General features: G+C 38.2%; 1 protein-coding gene across 1 annotated transcript in view; it reads left to right on the top strand.

The window, feature by feature from the left end:
• Nucleotides 1–781: 781 nt before the first annotated feature.
• Nucleotides 782–17744, top strand: part of nav2a (neuron navigator 2a) — a 120965-nt gene continuing 104002 nt past the window's right edge. The window contains 1 exon segment of the mRNA XM_055036821.1: nucleotides 782–1520. Coding sequence (XP_054892796.1) covers nucleotides 1326–1520 — 195 coding nt within the window. The 5' untranslated portion in view covers nucleotides 782–1325.

The raw sequence follows: 17744 nt of genomic DNA, 5'->3' as shown, positions 1-17744 counted from the left end.
AGTTACTTGATTACATTATAAAATGGTATTATTGCTCCGGGAAACACAAAATTCTGCCCTTTTAAAGTACTATTATGAGAATAATAGTACTATTCTTAATACAATTACTATTAGAGGCCCTAAACCAGCTCAAAATAGGCAGAACAGATCAGACTAAAATGTCTTTATATATTAAAAATGTAATGAACATGTTCTATATCATCCATAAATATATCCTTACCTGTTCAGGGAATAATAATAATGCATTACATTTAAAAACTAATTTTTAATAATGAAATATCCAAGAACTGAACACGATGTTCTCCTTCGCACTATAGATTAAAAGTAAACAAGTTTATTTTTTCTCAGAATTATAACTTTAATCTCAGAATTATGACTTTTTTCCCCCCTCAGAATTGCATATTGAGCAACTGATTTACCCCATTTTGATGATTTTCACGTTGTAACATTGTTTTCAAACTGGAGTTGAGAGCAAACGGCTTCATAAATGTGACGTTTCGGTGAGGAGTTAAGCCAAACGGGATCAGAGAGCGGCAGGCTGGATGAAGACGCCACCAGTGTGTGTTGAGCCCGTCTCCACATATGTCAGCCTGATCTAAGCCACACCTGCTGCTGAGCGCAGAGTGAGAGAGACAGAGAGAGAGAGAGACAGAGAGAGAGAGACACAGAGAGAGAGAGACAGAGAGAGAGAGAGAGAGACAGAGAGAGAGAGAGAGAGACAGACACAGAGAGAGACAGACACAGAGAGAGAGAGAGTGTGTGGAGTGTGTTTTCAGGCTGCGCTGTCACAAGCAGAGCAGTCGCTGAAGCGAACAGTTGCTGCATCGCTGCCGCCTCCCTCCATCTGTTTCTGCTGTGTTCTTCACAAATCTACGACTTCAGGCAATTATTTCATTCAAGAGGAGGAAGAGGAGCTGATGAAGGGTTATTTTGGTTAATTGCCGACTCACTCTGAACTGGAGGTGAGTGGAAGGGATTTTTTGCAACGCTGCAAGGCAGCTGGGGATTCCTCCCTGGGATTTATTTGCTGGTTTTTCTGCAGAAATCTTTGGACATTTGTTTTTGTGTTTTGAGAACTGAAGCTGCCTGTAATGGGAAACAGGTGGAAATGTGAGGGTTAACCCCCCACCCCACTGTGCTGCATATTGGCAAGGCTTCCCCACTTCTCTGCAGCCAAAGATCCAGACGCTGACAAATTGCACCTCAATCAGGTGCAACCTTGGTGTGTGCTGCTCGGTTCTGGGAACACTGGGATCTGAAGCGAGCAAGCAGAAATTGGTGGAAGTGGAGGGCGGTTCGGTCATTTCGTGGACTCGGGGGAGAAGATGCCAGCCATCCTGGTGGCCTCAGCCATGAAGTCAGGACTCCCGAAACCCAAACCGGTTCACAGTGCCCTCCCCATCCCCCAGGCCCCCAGCAGACCGTCGGCCTTAGCGCTGCCTTCGGCGCCACTCAAGAGCCGGCAGGTGTCCATCAGACCGCCGAGGAGTTCTCCGGAGTCGGAGGCTGGAAACCCTCAGGTGTGTCAATATCATCCACACCTGCTTACTCACTCAACTCTCATTTCTGTCACATTTTGTTTGGTCTTGGTTTATGATTTCTAATTTCACCAAAATAAGAAATGCAAGAAAAGCACTGTCATGATGACAAATTTTGCTGGACAATAAATTGTCCCCGATGTTATTGGATAAATGATAATATTGATTTGAGACCATTTATAAATGGTAATGATGCACGAACACAAACTTCTAACAAACTTCTAACACTGGAAGACATTTGAAGTCCAAAACAACATAAACAACGAATAAAACAAATTATGAAGTCTTTATAAACAAAATTATAGAAAAGCAGTAAATCAAATGGAAATTAATGAATTTGTTTTAACTGATCATGCGATTAATTGATTGATTGGTTATTGCAACAGGCCTACACAATAACAGATTTTACTGGAAGATAAATTATTCCAGAAGTTATTGATTTAAACAATAAAATTGATGTTTTGAGACCATTTTCAGCAACGATAAAGTAGAACTAATACGACTAACTAACCTCTCACAGAATAAGTGTTTCATATCGGTCAATATTGATAATTATTGATTTTTTTAAATATCTTTTATCCACAATTTTCACTCCACATCGTTATTTTTAATCCCTTTTGAGGCATAGTGGCGAAACCTTGAACTGCAGCTTAGCAACAACCTGCTAAAGTTGTTGCTAGGTAACCAGATAGTGAGTGAGTTGCTAGGTAGCAAGCGAGTGAGTGAGTTGCTAGGTAACCAGAGAGTGAGTGAGTTGCTAGGTAACCAGAGAGTGAGTGAGTTCACCACTTGCTAAGCTAGGTTGAGCGCCTAATGTCTTTCCACTGCCTACATCTCCCAGAAGGCTGTGCGGTTCTGGATTGTAGAAATAGTTAGAAACTGTATCAAATGTATAACTAATTGATACTGATATTGATAACGAGGTTATAACGATATTCTGTTATTGATTTATTGCCCTATGATAAAGGCCAAGTACACCCTCTCATACAGCAATAAAATTTCATTTTCCAAAGAACATTTTACACACTGACACTAGAAGATAATTTAAATATTAAAAAAATAAATGAAAAACAACCCAAAAATTATATGAAATGGTCACTGAAGTCTTTCTGCACAAAATTACACTTCAAAACATATTAATCATATTAATCATTCGGCTCAAATAGGGAAAACAGGCAAAACTGCCAGTTAGGACTTTTGTAAAATAAAGAAAAAGGTGCAAGCTAACCCCAACTCAGCTCACACAATCGCATGTGAAAATGGCTGCAAACAAATTATACAAGAATCATACAATGGCAAATCTTTCAAAAGCAGATCTGGAACCTCTTGCACAATCAGTAAGAATGCAGCAAGTGGTTTTTGAATGAAAACAACAAAAAACTTATGTTTTCCAGCAGCCATTGCACAACTCGTACATCAGTAAAACCAGATGACCAAAAAATTGGTTGGGTTGCTAAGTAATGGCGCTGTAGGATGCAACAGTCAGTTTTTTTGAAATGACTAATTTTTAATACACCAAAAACATTAACTTATTTCCAAAAAATATCTTTTTTAAGTGCTTATGCTCTTTTAAAAGGAGTAGGAACTCAAATAGAAGCACAAAAATGTGCAAAATGTGACTTTTGAATGACCAGTTCCCCTGTAAAACAGTAACAGTTGTTTCAGTGTATATTGACTGATTTCTCTAAATATTTCCAGAAAACTGGGGCCTTGTTGAATTGTTTGAATTCGGTTGATTTCCTGCAGCAGCGTCCCAGAACCTGGTCATTCTGGGACGGAGAACGGAGCCATAGCGGGACGCCAGGGTGGCTGTTCTGCTGCGTTTCTGAAATATTGGCTGTGTGTAGCAGGGCTGCAGTCGCTCCAGCACCATGTAAGGCAGCGGGGAGAAGGAGCTGTCTCCTCGTCTGTGTTTGTGCCAACCTGTCCAGTAAGTGTGACTCTGAGCGTCGCTGGGAGACGAATCTGGGCGCCGATTTAGGAGAAGATACAGGAGGCCAGTGTTTCTGGACATGGGATGAGGCTGCTGTTTGTTTTTCTGGATAATCACATTTTCTCGCTGACCTACTTTACATGACTTTCTCCCCTCTGTCCTCTGTCTCTCCTCCTCCTCCTCCTCCTCTTCCTCATCCCTGTGGTGCTGATGAAGCAGCCCTCGTCACCCTCGGCCATGTTAACCCTCGACCTTTCTGAACAGAGGCAGCGACCTGAATGTTGCAGTCATATGCTGGACTCTATCCAGTCTGGCTGTTTCACAGTCCTGCATTGTTAATTTAGGGGTTTTTTGTTATATTTGGGGTTCATTAAACTTGAAAACCAGTAGTATAAAAAATAAAAACACCCTTTAAAAGTGATCTGTTGTGCTTCCTTGCACAGGTGAGGATAGGTCTGTGGGTGACATGAAATCTGTTCATGACATTTTGTTCACAAAATCATTCTTCGATAGTGAGGTTTAAGTCTTCTCACTTCTGCCTATTTTGAGCTGCTTTAGAGCGTCTTGTCACTTTAAATCCAAATAAGCTGCTCTTGGCCAATTCCCCCAACTCAACCTTTACACTCACAAGTGAAAATCACTGCAAATAGATGCACAATGATACAACTGTTCGTCTTTGAAAAGCAGAAGTGGAGCCTCCTGCACAACCAACAATTGGATGCTAAGTTGACACCGAAACATTTGTCTTTCCCAGCAGCCATTGTACAGAACATACAGCAGTGAAACCAGCTGACCAAATGTGCTGGAGGTCCGCTTAGGTTGCTAGGTGATGGGCGCAACTCGGCTGGGGTTGCTAGGTAACAGCTCAGTCTTCACTGTAGTTGCTAGGTGAGCTGTTTTGTGATGTTACATTCCGGTAACTGAAAGGGCAAAATTATCAGGCTAGTGACAAAAACTGTGCAACAACAAAAATACAATCTAAAAATTTGTAGAAAACTGTTCAAACACCAGCATGTATGTGAACATTTGTTACGTTTGTTATGGTTCTAGAGTCAAACGGCTGCTTCACCAGCACATCATTTCACTTGTTACATAAAAAAAATGTTATAAGTCAAAGGAACTAGTACTTTTTCATCGATATTAAGGAAATATTTACTTAAGACACCACATATAGCTGAGAAGTTACTTTTAGAGCATTAAGATATTTGCACAAGAAACTAGACTAAAATTACTTGGTAAGATTTTGTGTTTTGCAGTGAAACTCTAATATTTTGTTCAGTGTTAAAGTTCTTTGTTCAGTAGTGGTGAAACAGTTGGGTGTTGCATTTCTAAAAAATGAAGGTTAAATATCAAAAACCTTAAAACTGTTCATAAATTACCTGCTAAAATAGAACAACATAGGAAGCAGTTTTACTCAAATGTCAATACTCTGGTGTAATTGTAAGAATGATTTTAGATTGTCAGTTTCATTCAGCTGTTCAAACAAAGAAAATCAGTTTGTGTGAAAATCAGCCCCCTGCGGTGTCTTTCCTCCGTCTCGTTGTCATTTCCTCTCAGCATCGAGTGCTTACCGCAGCGTGAGCAGCATTTCCAACGATGAAATGGGGAACATTTGAAGTTGGTACACCAGGAGCAAGAACATATTGCTACTTCCTCTACTTTGAGTTTCCAGCTGCGGATTGCCTCCTCGGAGAAAAGTGAGCAGAATTGTAATGGGCCCAGGTTAAAAGCCACTGCTGTATGGTTTCCTGTTGAGTCTTTTTATATTGCACAATGTTTAATCTGAAAATTTGACCGCTGAGGAGTTGGAGAGGGAGCCGCAAATAGCTTTAGATCCAGTACAACTGGATGTGGGCTGAGATCTGAGCTGATTTTTAACCAGGGGACAATTTTTTTATCTGGTGAACAGAATAAAAGTCTGATTTGAAACAAAATTAACAAAGCAAAGCATGAAGAAAAGGAGGAAAGTAATCTTTAATGGGACGTCTTACACAAAACTGACATTTTTTAGCATAAATTTGCACTTACAATTTGGGTTTCAGCTGCTTCTAAAACACCCAAAGCTCTTAAAAATACCCCAAACAGCCAGTTTTTAGCAATAAGTAAATGTTTTTAGTATTTCTGGAAAAGGAGTCGTTTAAAAAAGATTCAGAATGTCATAAATCAGCAGGCATTGACCTTTCACCTAGTAACCGCGGTGAACCACAGCTGTTGCTGAGCAACCCCAGCCGAGTTCCACTTGTTTCCTAGCAACCCAATTTGAGTTCCAGCACACTTGGTCAGCTGCCTTTACGCCTGTATGCATTGTTCAGTGGCTGCTGGGAAAGACAGGCGTCATGTTGTTGACTTAGCATCCAGAAATCACATGCAGCATTCTTGTTGGTTGTACACTGCAAAAACACTAAATCCTACAAAGTATTTTTGATCTTGCTTTTTATGAAATATCTTAGTACACCTGCAATAAGACAAAACAAGCTCAAAAGTATTTTCAGTTAAACGTAGGACCATATTTTAGGTCAATAATTCCTTATTATTTTCGATAAAGTAATGGTTCCATTAGCAGAGTATCTCACTTTTAACAAGACATTTTTTCCATGTTTGAAGTGAAATAAACTCCCAGTGGAAATAGTACTTTTTAATAAATACTAAGGAATTAACCTAAATCAAGCTCTTATATTGTTCAGAAAAGTTAGATGTAATCAGCCAAATTTGTCTAGCAGCAAGGCATGTCCAAGTGCTTTACATTATGAAATCACCAACATAAGAACTCATAAAAATAACATACAGTTGACAGTTGTGAAACCAGTAACTATTTATTTCATATTTGCACAAAAACTAGACCAAAATTAGTTGGCGAGATTTTGCAGTGTGCAGAAGGTGCCACTTGTGCTTCTCAAATATGTACGGTTGTATAATTAAGAATTTGTTTGCAGACATTTTCACATGCGAGTGTAAACGCCACCAGTAGCTTATTGGGATTTAAAGCGACAAGACGCCCTAAAACAGACCAAGATCTCATGCAGAATGAGAATAATTTTTTGAAAAGAATGTTGTGTTTAGGCCATAGATATATCCTCACCTGTTCAAGAAAGCACAATAGGTCACCTTTGAAATCTTGATGCATTAAGCAGCTGAATGCCTGGGTGTTTTTGTGGAAACATAAACTGAGTTGGACGTGACACCTTTAAGCGCTGACAGGGTAAGTCCGGGATTAGTTAAGCACTGGTTGCAGAGCAGCAGCAGCAGCTCACGCATCCAGCTGGATGGCCCAGTTGGCTCGCTGCCCCAACTCGTTCAGTACGCCTTTAACAAAGAGTTAATCCATAAGCAGCAGGAGCAAAGAGAGGGAGTCACCCACAGAGTATTTACAGGCCGGGATGAAGCAGGTCTGCAGGTGTTTGTGGCTCAGAGTGTGAAATCTGCCACTCCAGTCAGGGAATGTGTCAAACCACCTGCTCTGTGCGTGTGGGCGTGTGTGTTTGTGCGTGTGTGTGTGTTTATTTATATCCTGACAAGCTGTACTGACTTTCAACCTTTTATAATGCTGTTATAGCTGAGAGGATCTCTGCACAAACTTACTGCTGCCCTCTAGTGTTCAATTTCTCTTTTGCAACCATTCCCATTCATAAAATCAAGCCTTACACTGCAAAAGCACAACATCTTATCAAGTAATTTTAGTCTAGTTTCATCGCACATATCTTGGTACACTTGAAATAAAACAAACTAACATGAAAGTAGCTTTTTTTATCAAGCTATAGGAGCTTCTTTAAAGTGAGTAATTCCTTAAAATTGAAAAAAAAAGTATTAGTTTCTCTGCCTGCTTATTTAATTTTTAATAATATATTAAAAATACTAGCACTGTTATTATTAGTTAACACCATTACTAGTACTGTTCATTAGTTTTAAGGAATTATTGCTGAAAAGTTACTTATAAATTTGTTTTGTGTTATTTCAAGTTATTTGCACTAGAAGCTAGACCAAAATACTTGGCAATATTTTTGTGTTTTTGTGTCATTTTACTGCAAAAACCACAAAATGTTACCAATTACTATTGGTCTAGTTTGTATCGCCAATGTCTCAATTCACTTGAAATACGAAAAATCAACTTATAAGTAACGTTTCAGCAAGAAATATGAGATTATTTTAAGGCCTTAAGATAAGGACTCTAGACTGAAATGCTGTGTTTTTGAAGTGTATCGTTCATGTGTGTGCACTCATGCAAGGCCAGTATATTTGCCTCCTCATTAATTATTAATGCCTCTGTTTTCTCCTGTTTCCACGTTTTATCCTGAAGTCTGTCGTCAGGCCATTCATTTCTGCTGCAGCTCTGAAACGTTTCTAAAGTGTACATTTTGATTTTTCTTTTTTCTACGTAACCTTCTATAATTAATGTAAAATACAGACTAGAAAACAGAAACATTCAGATTAACGTCCTAAGAGAGATAGATTATAATTGAGTGATTAGGATCTACTATCTTAATAAACATCTTTGAAGACGAAAGGCAAACTGCTGCTGCCTTTGTGCGAATTTATTAGTCTGTGAGCTGAATCTGAACCACATGAAGACATCATGAAGGTGATATTTACCCAGATTATCTGTTAAATAAACCAGGAACTGTTTAAATAAATCCCCATCCATTAATAAAAAGCTTTAGTCTGATAAGTCAGCCCCATTAATTCATCCCTTTTTGAAGATGCAGATGCTGGAGATTATGATTTCACAATTTAAATAAATTTAATTAAGATTTCTGGGATTGAATCGACTGTGAACACATTCACACATAAATATATGTGAACGTTTTTGATTATTATAGATAAAAAGTTAATGAAACGACCCTGAAAGTCAAACTGATTGGTTTGTTCTGTCAAAATTAGATCCAGAAGTTTTCATCATGAAACAGTTTAACAAGATTTATTTCATTTAACTTTCTTTAAAATATTATTAAAAAATATTCATATTAGTATTTAAAGAATATCAGTATACATTGTGATGTTGACTAATAAGTTAAGTGGACTGAGATGTTTGTAATAGACAAAAATACTCGGTAAGATTTGATGTTTTGCAGTGTTGTTTCTATTAAATATGCGATAAAGCAGCAATGTCATTTCCAAAAATATGTTTAGACCAATAACGGGGGAAATGCAGACCAACAAATAAATACAAAAGGTCAAAGCTCTGAAATTGCACAGATACTAGAAATACACATTAATGTAAAAACTTTTTTTATTTAATCTCGGGGGAAGCTGGATTTAATTCAAATTAGTACTAATGTTAATTTCTATATTATTGATAGAAGAATCTTAAAATATCACATTGTAGTATTTTCAACTGATTCATTCGACGACATCCTTGAGCCAGAATTGATGGAAAAAAGGATTTCTGCCAAAAAACTTAGAAATTTGGAATTTAATCTCACAAATTTTATAGAAAACTTTTTTGAGAAGTCAAAAACTTGGTAGAAAAAACTCAGAAACTTTGAGACTAATCTCAGAAATTTTGTTGGAGATTTTTCAATTTTGAACATTTTCAGAGTTTAAAGAGTTGAAAATGAAATTTTAGTTATAAATTTATTAATTTCAACATTTTTTACTTTCTTCTCTCAAATGTTTGACCGTTGGTACTCAGAAATGTAATCACTTTTTTCAGAAAATTTCACACAATCTCAAAATTTCTGAGTTTATTTTTTTCTCAAATTTTTGACTTTTGTATTTTTTCTTGAACATTTCAGAGATTAAACTAAAATTTTCTGAGCTTCTTGGCAGAAATTTACTTTTTTTTTTTCCATCACCAGTGGCTCTGATACGCCGATGTAGAGTCAACCTTGTTGACCCCAATAAGAGGCTGTTCTTTATTACTGGTGCTTCTCCCCTCCTCCCAGTTTCCAGTGAAATGCAGTCATGATTTTTTTATGGTTCCCAGCTCCAGCCTCCTGCAGACCGGAGCAGGTGAGGGAGAAAGGAAAATCAGCAGCATTGCATTGCTAATAGCCGCCGGTCTGGTGCTGCACAGATTGCTGGGGGTTCTGGGTATATTGCTTTCTTTATTACCATGACAAAGGACCACACAGACATATGTCACTTCAAGAGGCGCTGCTAGTTAAAACCAGATTTAATGGATGTTTTATTGTCCGGGATGTTATTGTTGAACAGAAATAACCAGGTTTTAACAGACTGCAGAGATCAAGTACAGAAAAAAAGAACATGTTCTGTTGGGAATCGTCTCTTATACTCATGGATTTAAACTCTAAACCTTTTCATTTAGAGTCACTGTTAGAGTCGCCTTCAGTAGATTCGTCATCAAGGGCAAATTGAGGTCGTTTGCTTTCGTTTCTGACAGCTGACTCTTTAGAGATAAGAGATTTTCACCCAGCACCTGTGTGTCCTCTTTAAGAAAACCGTCCTGTGGATTGATCCGACTGAGCGGCAGAAACCTGGCAGCCGGGACGCTGACGTTTGGCCCGAAGCATGTTGGCGTGTGAAGTGAGGTCGTTATGAAGTTATTATCAATTGGTTCCCACTTTTTGGGTTTAAATTACAGTTTTTCCCCTTTTTAAAAAGGCAGCTTGATTCAGACATCTTTTCATCTTAACTCAATGACCGAGAATCAATACTTTGGTTTTTGACTTTTAATTGTGGAGGTTGTTGAGGCCAAATAAGGTGAAAAACCTTAGAAAATAAACCTCTGAGCACAAAAAAATAAATTGGAGAAAATGCAATGCAGTTACCCAAAATTACTTTTTTTTGCATAATCTTTTCCCCAATGGTTTTCTAAAGATAATGAGTTCATATCATGACGCTTTTCTCAACATAAGAAATTACATTTTGATGTTTTTCTCTAGATAACGAGTTGATTCCCCGTTTTCCTCACATGCCTTTTGCAGATGCTTCTCTAGAGATAAGCTAATCTCTGGAAAACAAACTTAGTTTTTTTTCTTTTTGGAGATAATCATCTTTGTTTTATCAAGAAAAGAAAGTTTTGCCACAATGGGATGCATTTGACGGATGGGATCAGATTTAACACACCAATCATTTGCTTTTTATAAATTAACTCGTTATCTGAAGAAATCCATTGGTGAAACAGTTTATCTGAAAAACTTCTGCTCTCGGCTTCTGTAAATGCTCTTTAAGTAACTATAGATCACCATGTTGGTTTGGACAGATTTTCCATTGATAAATAAATAATCTTTGGAAGTCTTGGCGTTAAATTTGCTCTGTGTGGAAAACCTGTATGGTGTTTTGGCTCCAGGAGTAATGACCTCACCTCTTTTCCTAATGCGTCTCGATCAGATTCCACTTCCTGTGTGGTCGCCCTTGCTGTCTTCCTGTCTGAGGTCATGGCTGAGGACATAACCATATTAATTAAGAGCCTACATCTGCTTCTCCTGAGTCAACATCCTTCCAATCGATCCCCCACCAAGGTGCCTCCGCACTCCAGCTTCTCCGCTTTCCTCGTGTCAGTTGTCACATGGAGCTCGTTGGGAAGCATAAATGGCGGTTTATGAGCGGCGCCCCCTGGAGAATCAGCGCTGCTGAAGCGTTTCGACTAACACGATCAGCATCATATCCGTCTGGAAGCTGGAGCCTGAATGGGAAGGAAGGCTTGGGGGGTAAAGGTCAACGGGACTGGAGTCGCCGTCCCCAGAGCATCGAAATCATCAGATCATCTCTACATTTTTAATGATGAAGACCTGATCGTCTTTCAGCTGGTGTTGAGCATGATTGTTCATTTTCAGCAGACGTGACAACAGCTGTGAAATATCACTGGGCTTTCTGTCAGCGCCGTTCGCCTTTCAAAGGATGACTGAGCGGATTTTCACATCTCCATCCTCAGCTCTGCTCTCCTGCAGACTTTCTCCAGCTGTCTTCTGCCTCCCATTTCAGCCTGCATGCAACGGCAATAAGTGTGAAAGCTGCTTTGGTAAATGCTAGATTCCAAAGCAAAGCTGTAAATCTGACAGTCGAGAAGCTTCTTGCTAAACCACACCAAGTAATTATTGACAATAAATCAAAAATCACATCTGAATTTAGGGGTTAATCTAATTTGAAGGAGTGCATGCTGCTTATTTATTTATGAAGAGCTTTCAGACAGCCTCAGCTAATGTCATCCACTGTAAAATGCTCCCCAGTATTTTACATCATTGCTGTACTGAGTTTTCTCTTTATTTCACTGGTTTTGAGCTAACTGCTAATGCTAGCCACAATTTTTTTGATCATCAACAGATGCCCTCTATGTTATTGTTTACAACCCGAAATTTTGTGCAAAAATAAAAAATACATATATTATTTTAACTGAACAGAAACGAACAGAATTCCACACCACACCAAATGTTGAAGTTGTCATAGTCAAGCTAGCTTAACTGAACTACTTCCATCTTGCTCGCTATTTTTTTTTAATTAAAGCCTTTTCTGACTTTATCTAGTTGTTGCTACACTACAACAACTAGTAACCAACTTTTTTTTTTTTTTTGAACTCTTTATTTTCAATAAATGTTTTATATCAACATATACACACAATAGACATACAGAGAATGTCAACTCAAGTGACGAGAGTACATAGTAGTGATGAATAATACAAACTCAATTTGAAAAGTACACGAACATCAACAAAAAAAAAAAAAAAAAAATATCTATATATATATATATATAGAGGTGTCAAGGTTACATTATGTATTTAGTTATAGGTCTCCATCTTATTTCAAAGGTCCCCATCTTAAGTTGTAGTCTTGATGTTGTTTTTTCCATTATATAGACTTTTTTAATCCTATCTCGCCACTGTGCTATATTGGGAGGTTGTGGCCTTAACCAACTACATGTTATGCACTTTTTGCAATCAGAAGCAGAACTCTGATCAGGTATTTATTATCTTTGTTGATCATGTCAGAGGGTATTATTCCTAGAATATAGACGGATACATCCAGATCTAATTGAATGCCCAAAATACTCTTTATATCTGTTTGGACATTTTTCCAAAACTCGACTATCTTCGGGCAATCCCAAAATATATGAGTAAAATCCCCCACATTTCCACAATTTCTCCAACAAAGCTGGGATGTTCCACAGTATTTAGATGTGATGACTGGAGAGTTAAAAAAACGCATCTTAACCCTCCAGTCATACTCCCTCCATGTCGGGCTGTTAGTTAGTTTGTGTCCAGATCTAAATGTTTCTTCCCAATCCTCATCCGCTATTATTATATTAGCCTCCAATTCCCATTTCTCCTTAATTTCTTTATTGTTAACATTGGATTCATATTGCAGGCTTTTGTATATTTTTGAGATGAGTCCTTTTTTTGATTCACCTTTTGCTGTTGATAATAGGATTTCTTCCGTTTTAGTCATGTCTGCTGAGAATTTCTGCCAGTCACTATGATTCTGGATATAATGTCTAAGTTGTAGAAATCTATAAAAATCAGTTTTTTTGTAGATTAAATTCCTCTTGAATTTGTTCAAAAGATTTCATTGTTGGCCCTTTAAAGAGCTGTGCTATAAATACCAGTCCTCCTTCTGTCCATCTCTCAAACCCTGTATCCATAGAAGCTGGGATAAAATCTGGAATCTTGGCTATTTTTAGAATTTTTGATATAGAGTCAGGAAAGTTAAATTTCTTTTTTATTCTTGACCAAATATTAATTGTTTCCTTAACCCATTGGTTTTTAATTTTGAGATTTCTTTGAATCATCTTTGTTGTAAAGGGCAGTGTATCTAGGGACAGGTTTGGGCAGGCTCTCTGCTCCATATCTACCCATATTGCCTCATGATCTTTTGCTAACCATAAAGCTATGGCTCTCAAATGAGCAGCCCAATAATAGTTTTTTAAATCAGGCAAACCCAACCCTCCCTTACTCTTTGAGGACTGAAGTATTTTAAGTTTAATTCTTACTTTTTTATTTTGCCATACAAACCTTGATATTCTTTTATCCATCTCTTTGAAAAAGGAGTTGGGAATGGAAACTGGGAGTGATTGGAATACAAACAGTAGTCTTGGTAAGATATTCATTCTGATTGTTTCCACTCTCCCCCCCAGGGTTAGTGGTAGGATCTCCCATCTTTCCAGGTCTTTTATAATTTCCTTCTTCAGCTTCTCATAATTTGCTTTGAATAGTTGTGAAGTTTGAGGTGTAATAATTATACCCAAGTATCTAAATCCTTTATTGGTCCATTTGAACTTTACTTTTTCTTTTAGCTGCGTTGGGCATTCACCTGATAGCATCATTGCTACCGACTTGCTTTCATTAATCTTATATCCAGAAATATTCCCATATTCTTTAATGTATTCTAATAGAGCTGGCACTGATTGGAGTGGTTCTGTTAAGAATACTAGTAGATCATCGGCAAACAGTGATATTTTATGTTCCACCCCTCCTTCATCTTTTATTCCCTGAATTTGTTTATTCTGTCTTATTGCTTCTGCCATTGGTTCAATATTAACTGCAAATAGTAGAGGACTCAGGCAGTCCCCCTGTCTGACTCCTTTCTTAAGATCAAAAAATTCTGAACAATATCCATTAATTCGAATTCGGGATTTTGGCTTTTTGTAAATTATTTTCACCCATTCAACAAATTGTTGTGAAAATCCAAATCTTAGTAATGTCTGGTATAGAAAACTCAATTTTACCCTGTCAAAAGCTTTTTGGGCATCCAAACCAATCAAGAGGGAGGTTTGTAATTTAGATTTTGCATACGACATCACGTTTAGTGTCCTTCTAATGTTGTTTGCTCCCTGCCTGCCTGGAATAAATCCCGTTTGGTCTGGGTTGATCAATTTCGCTATATGTTTTTGCATTCTTTCTGCCATTATACTTGTTAGTATTTTTAAGTCATTGCATAATAAACTCACGGGTCTATATCCTTCGCACATAGTTGGGTCTTTACCCTCTTTATAGATTACAGATATAATGGCTTCAGACCATGTTTTAGGGGGGTCACCTGTCCTTAGTGCATAGTTAAACACCCTACATAATACTGGCGTTAGTTCTTCTTTAAATGTTTTGTAGAACTCCCCTGGCAGTCCGTCTGTCCCCGGGGATTTATTGTTTTTGAGTTTTTTAATAACATTCCGAATTTCCTGTGGAGTTATAGGTCGGGTCATTTCTATCGACTCTTCTTCTGATAAAGTTGGGAGATTAATTTTTTTTAAAAAAGAGGATATTTCATCATCCTGATCATCTCTGTCTGAGTCATCATATAGTTTCTTATAGTAGTCTGCAAATGCTTCAGCTATTTCTTTGGGTTGTGTTTTAGTCTGCATAGTTGATGGGTGTTTTATTTTGGGGACGTGCCTATTTACTTGAGCTTTCCTAAGTTGAAATGCCAAGAGGCGACTCGCCCTGTTGCCCATCTCGTAATATCTTTGATTTGTAAAGCGTAGAGAACCTTCTGCTTTCACAGTAAGTATCTCCTCTAGCTTATCTTTTGCATTTTTAAGCTCTCCCATTACGTTTTTATTCCCTAGTTTGTGTTCCTTTTCCAATTCTATGATCTTATTTTCCAACTCCTTCTGTTCTTTCATTCTGGCTTTTTTCATTCTGGATGATATTTCTATTATTTTCCCTCTTATCACTGCTTTCCCTCCTTCCCATAGTATTGTTGGTGAAACTTCCCCATTATCATTTATTTCAAAGTATTCCATAAGTGACTCCTTGATCTCTTTGACCATATTTTCATTAGACATGATTGAAACATTCATTCTCCAATATCTGAAGCAGGATTCCTTATTTATATTTAAAGTTAGCCTTATAGGTGCATGGTCACTTATAGTTATATTTTCTATGTTACATTTTGATACCTTATGTATATGTGGCTGAGATATATATAGATAATCTATTCGGGAGTAGCTTTTGTGTGGGTTTGAGTAAAAGGTGTAGTCTCTTTTTTGGGGGTTGGCATTTCTCCAAACATCAACAAGACTAAGCTCTTTAGTAATATTATTCAGCATTCTAGATTTTGTTGTCGGTGGCCCGTAATCAGAAGGATATCTATCTAGAATATTATTTTGAACCGTATTAAAGTCTCCCCCCATAATCATTCCATTTGCATCATTAGTCATTATATCGACTATTTCTTTCAAGAAACTGTCCTTCTCCTCATTTGGGAAGTATACATTTATTACTGATATTGTCATATCACTGATTCGTCCTACTATCATTACATATCTTCCTTCTTTATCCTTAATCTCTTTCTCAACTTCAAATAATATCCCTTTTTTGATTAAAATTGCTACCCCCCTCCTTTTACCAAATGAAGCATAAAATGCCTGACCAACCCACTCCCTTTTCAGCTTATTGTGTTCATTCTCAGTTAGGTGTGTCTCCTGTAGTAAAGCTATTGAGCACTGTAGATTTTTTAATTGAGTCAGGATCTTCTTCCGTTTAATAGGGTGATTCAGACCATGAACATTGTAGGATATTATATTTAGCCCATTCATATTACAACCTAATCTGGAGCTGCACTGTACCTGACACCTCTTTGACAAAAAAATAAATAAATAAGTACTACACAAGACAAAACCTTAACCGAAACTGAAGAACGTAAACATAATGTAAACACACTTATTGGGACAAGAACCCCCAAACAATGACTGGAACATGAACAAACGTCTTCCAAGAGTCTCAACATCAGAGAGCTGTGGCCTTCTCTCCGATGAACAAGCACTTTGTGCATCAACAACTTTCTAGTAGTTGTCTAAAGCCCTAAAGACTAAAACTCCTCAATCTTACTCTCTAGTGGACACGATTATCTTGTAGTCTAGTACGTCGTTTTATAACTAACGTTTTTTTTTTTTTTTTTTTTGTTTACTAAGATGAGTATCACACTCCTTTCTTTGCAAATTATGACAGTTACTCCCCTTATATATATATATCTACTTACGTTAACCATTGTCACAGTGCCGCTACAGATGATTTCTCACTCCAGGAGAGCCTTCAGATCCGCCTCTGTGATTTCGGACTGTCCCTTTTTTCCCCCGTGTCTGGTCCCTTTTGCCTTCTGCGCCATCACGTGGTGGATTCTCTCCATTCTGTCCTCCTTCACCTCGATGCCCATCTCCTTCAGCACAGGCGCCGCTTCTTCCACTGTGCTGAATATCTTTGTTCCTGTGTCCAGAAACATTTTGAGTTGGGCCGGATAGGGGGACTGCGCCTTCACATTCCTCTCCTTCAGCTGTTTGATCACTTCTCTCGCCTGCTTCCTTTTCTTCTGGACCTCCGTTGTGTAGTCTTGGTTGAAGTAAATGATCCGACCTTCATAGCAAATCTTCTGACTCCAGGCCTGCTTTATCACTTGTTCCTTTATTTTATAGTCCAAGAAGCGTACAATGATCGCTCTCGGGGGGGCTGTACTGTCCTTTGGCTTATTCACCAGTGAGCGGTGAGCTCTTTCAATACACATGTCCTTCTCGGCTACGATTTGAATCTGAGATTTAATAAATTGTGTTATGAAGCTGACGATGTCGTTTTTCTCTGCTCCCTCGGGAATGCCATGGATTCTTATGTTATTGCGCCTCATCCTCGACTCTAAGTCATTGCATTTCTCTGATAATTTAGTCGTTTCCCGAAGCAGAAATGTCGCCACCCGCTCCATCCGCGTCGTCTTGTCTTCGTTATTTCCCAATCTCTCCTCCATATCGATTACCTTCTGTTCCAGGGACGTTGTCCTGACCATGAGCTCCCCAATGCTCGTTTCGAGCCTCGCTAGTGCTCTCTTGTTGTCTGATACCGCTTCCGCGTGTTCTTTCCGCAGCCCTCGTAGCTCGAGAAGTATGGCCGAGTCACGGTCCTCGTTCGACGCATCTGAGTATTCCGCTTCATGGCTCTGTGCTTTCGCCATTCCGGTACTCTTTTCTTTTGCGCTTTTCTCTTCCGTATTCTTTCCTTTCTTAACCATATTTTCCATGGGTGTTCTATTTAACTTTAAGAGCGAGTTTTCTTTATGTTCTATCGTTTTTACCTTGTTTAAACGCTAGTTTTAATCGTGTCCAACAGAGCAGTCTTTTCTCGTGCCTTCTACAACATGGCGCCACCCGGAAGTCCAGTAACCAACTTTTAATATGTATATATCACATGTACATTTAAGATTCAGTGCTTTATGTTGTCAACTTGCCAGTTAAAACCAATGCCAGTCATTGTTAGCCAGCAACGTTTTGCCCTCCAGCAGGCAGACGTGAAGCTGCAACATAGTCTATAAAGTCCAAGTGCTACTTGTGGACTTGTGTCTATAAAAGGAAAACTGACCATTTATTTCATTTCAGACGGTTCACAAATTTCAGAGAAATGTAAA

The sequence above is a fragment of the Poeciliopsis prolifica genome, unplaced genomic scaffold, assembly GCF_027474105.1.
Source record: "Poeciliopsis prolifica strain line A6 unplaced genomic scaffold, Auburn_PproV2 SCAFFOLD011, whole genome shotgun sequence".
NCBI lineage: Eukaryota > Metazoa > Chordata > Actinopteri > Cyprinodontiformes > Poeciliidae > Poeciliopsis > Poeciliopsis prolifica.
This window is presented reverse-complemented; position numbering and strand designations above follow the sequence as displayed.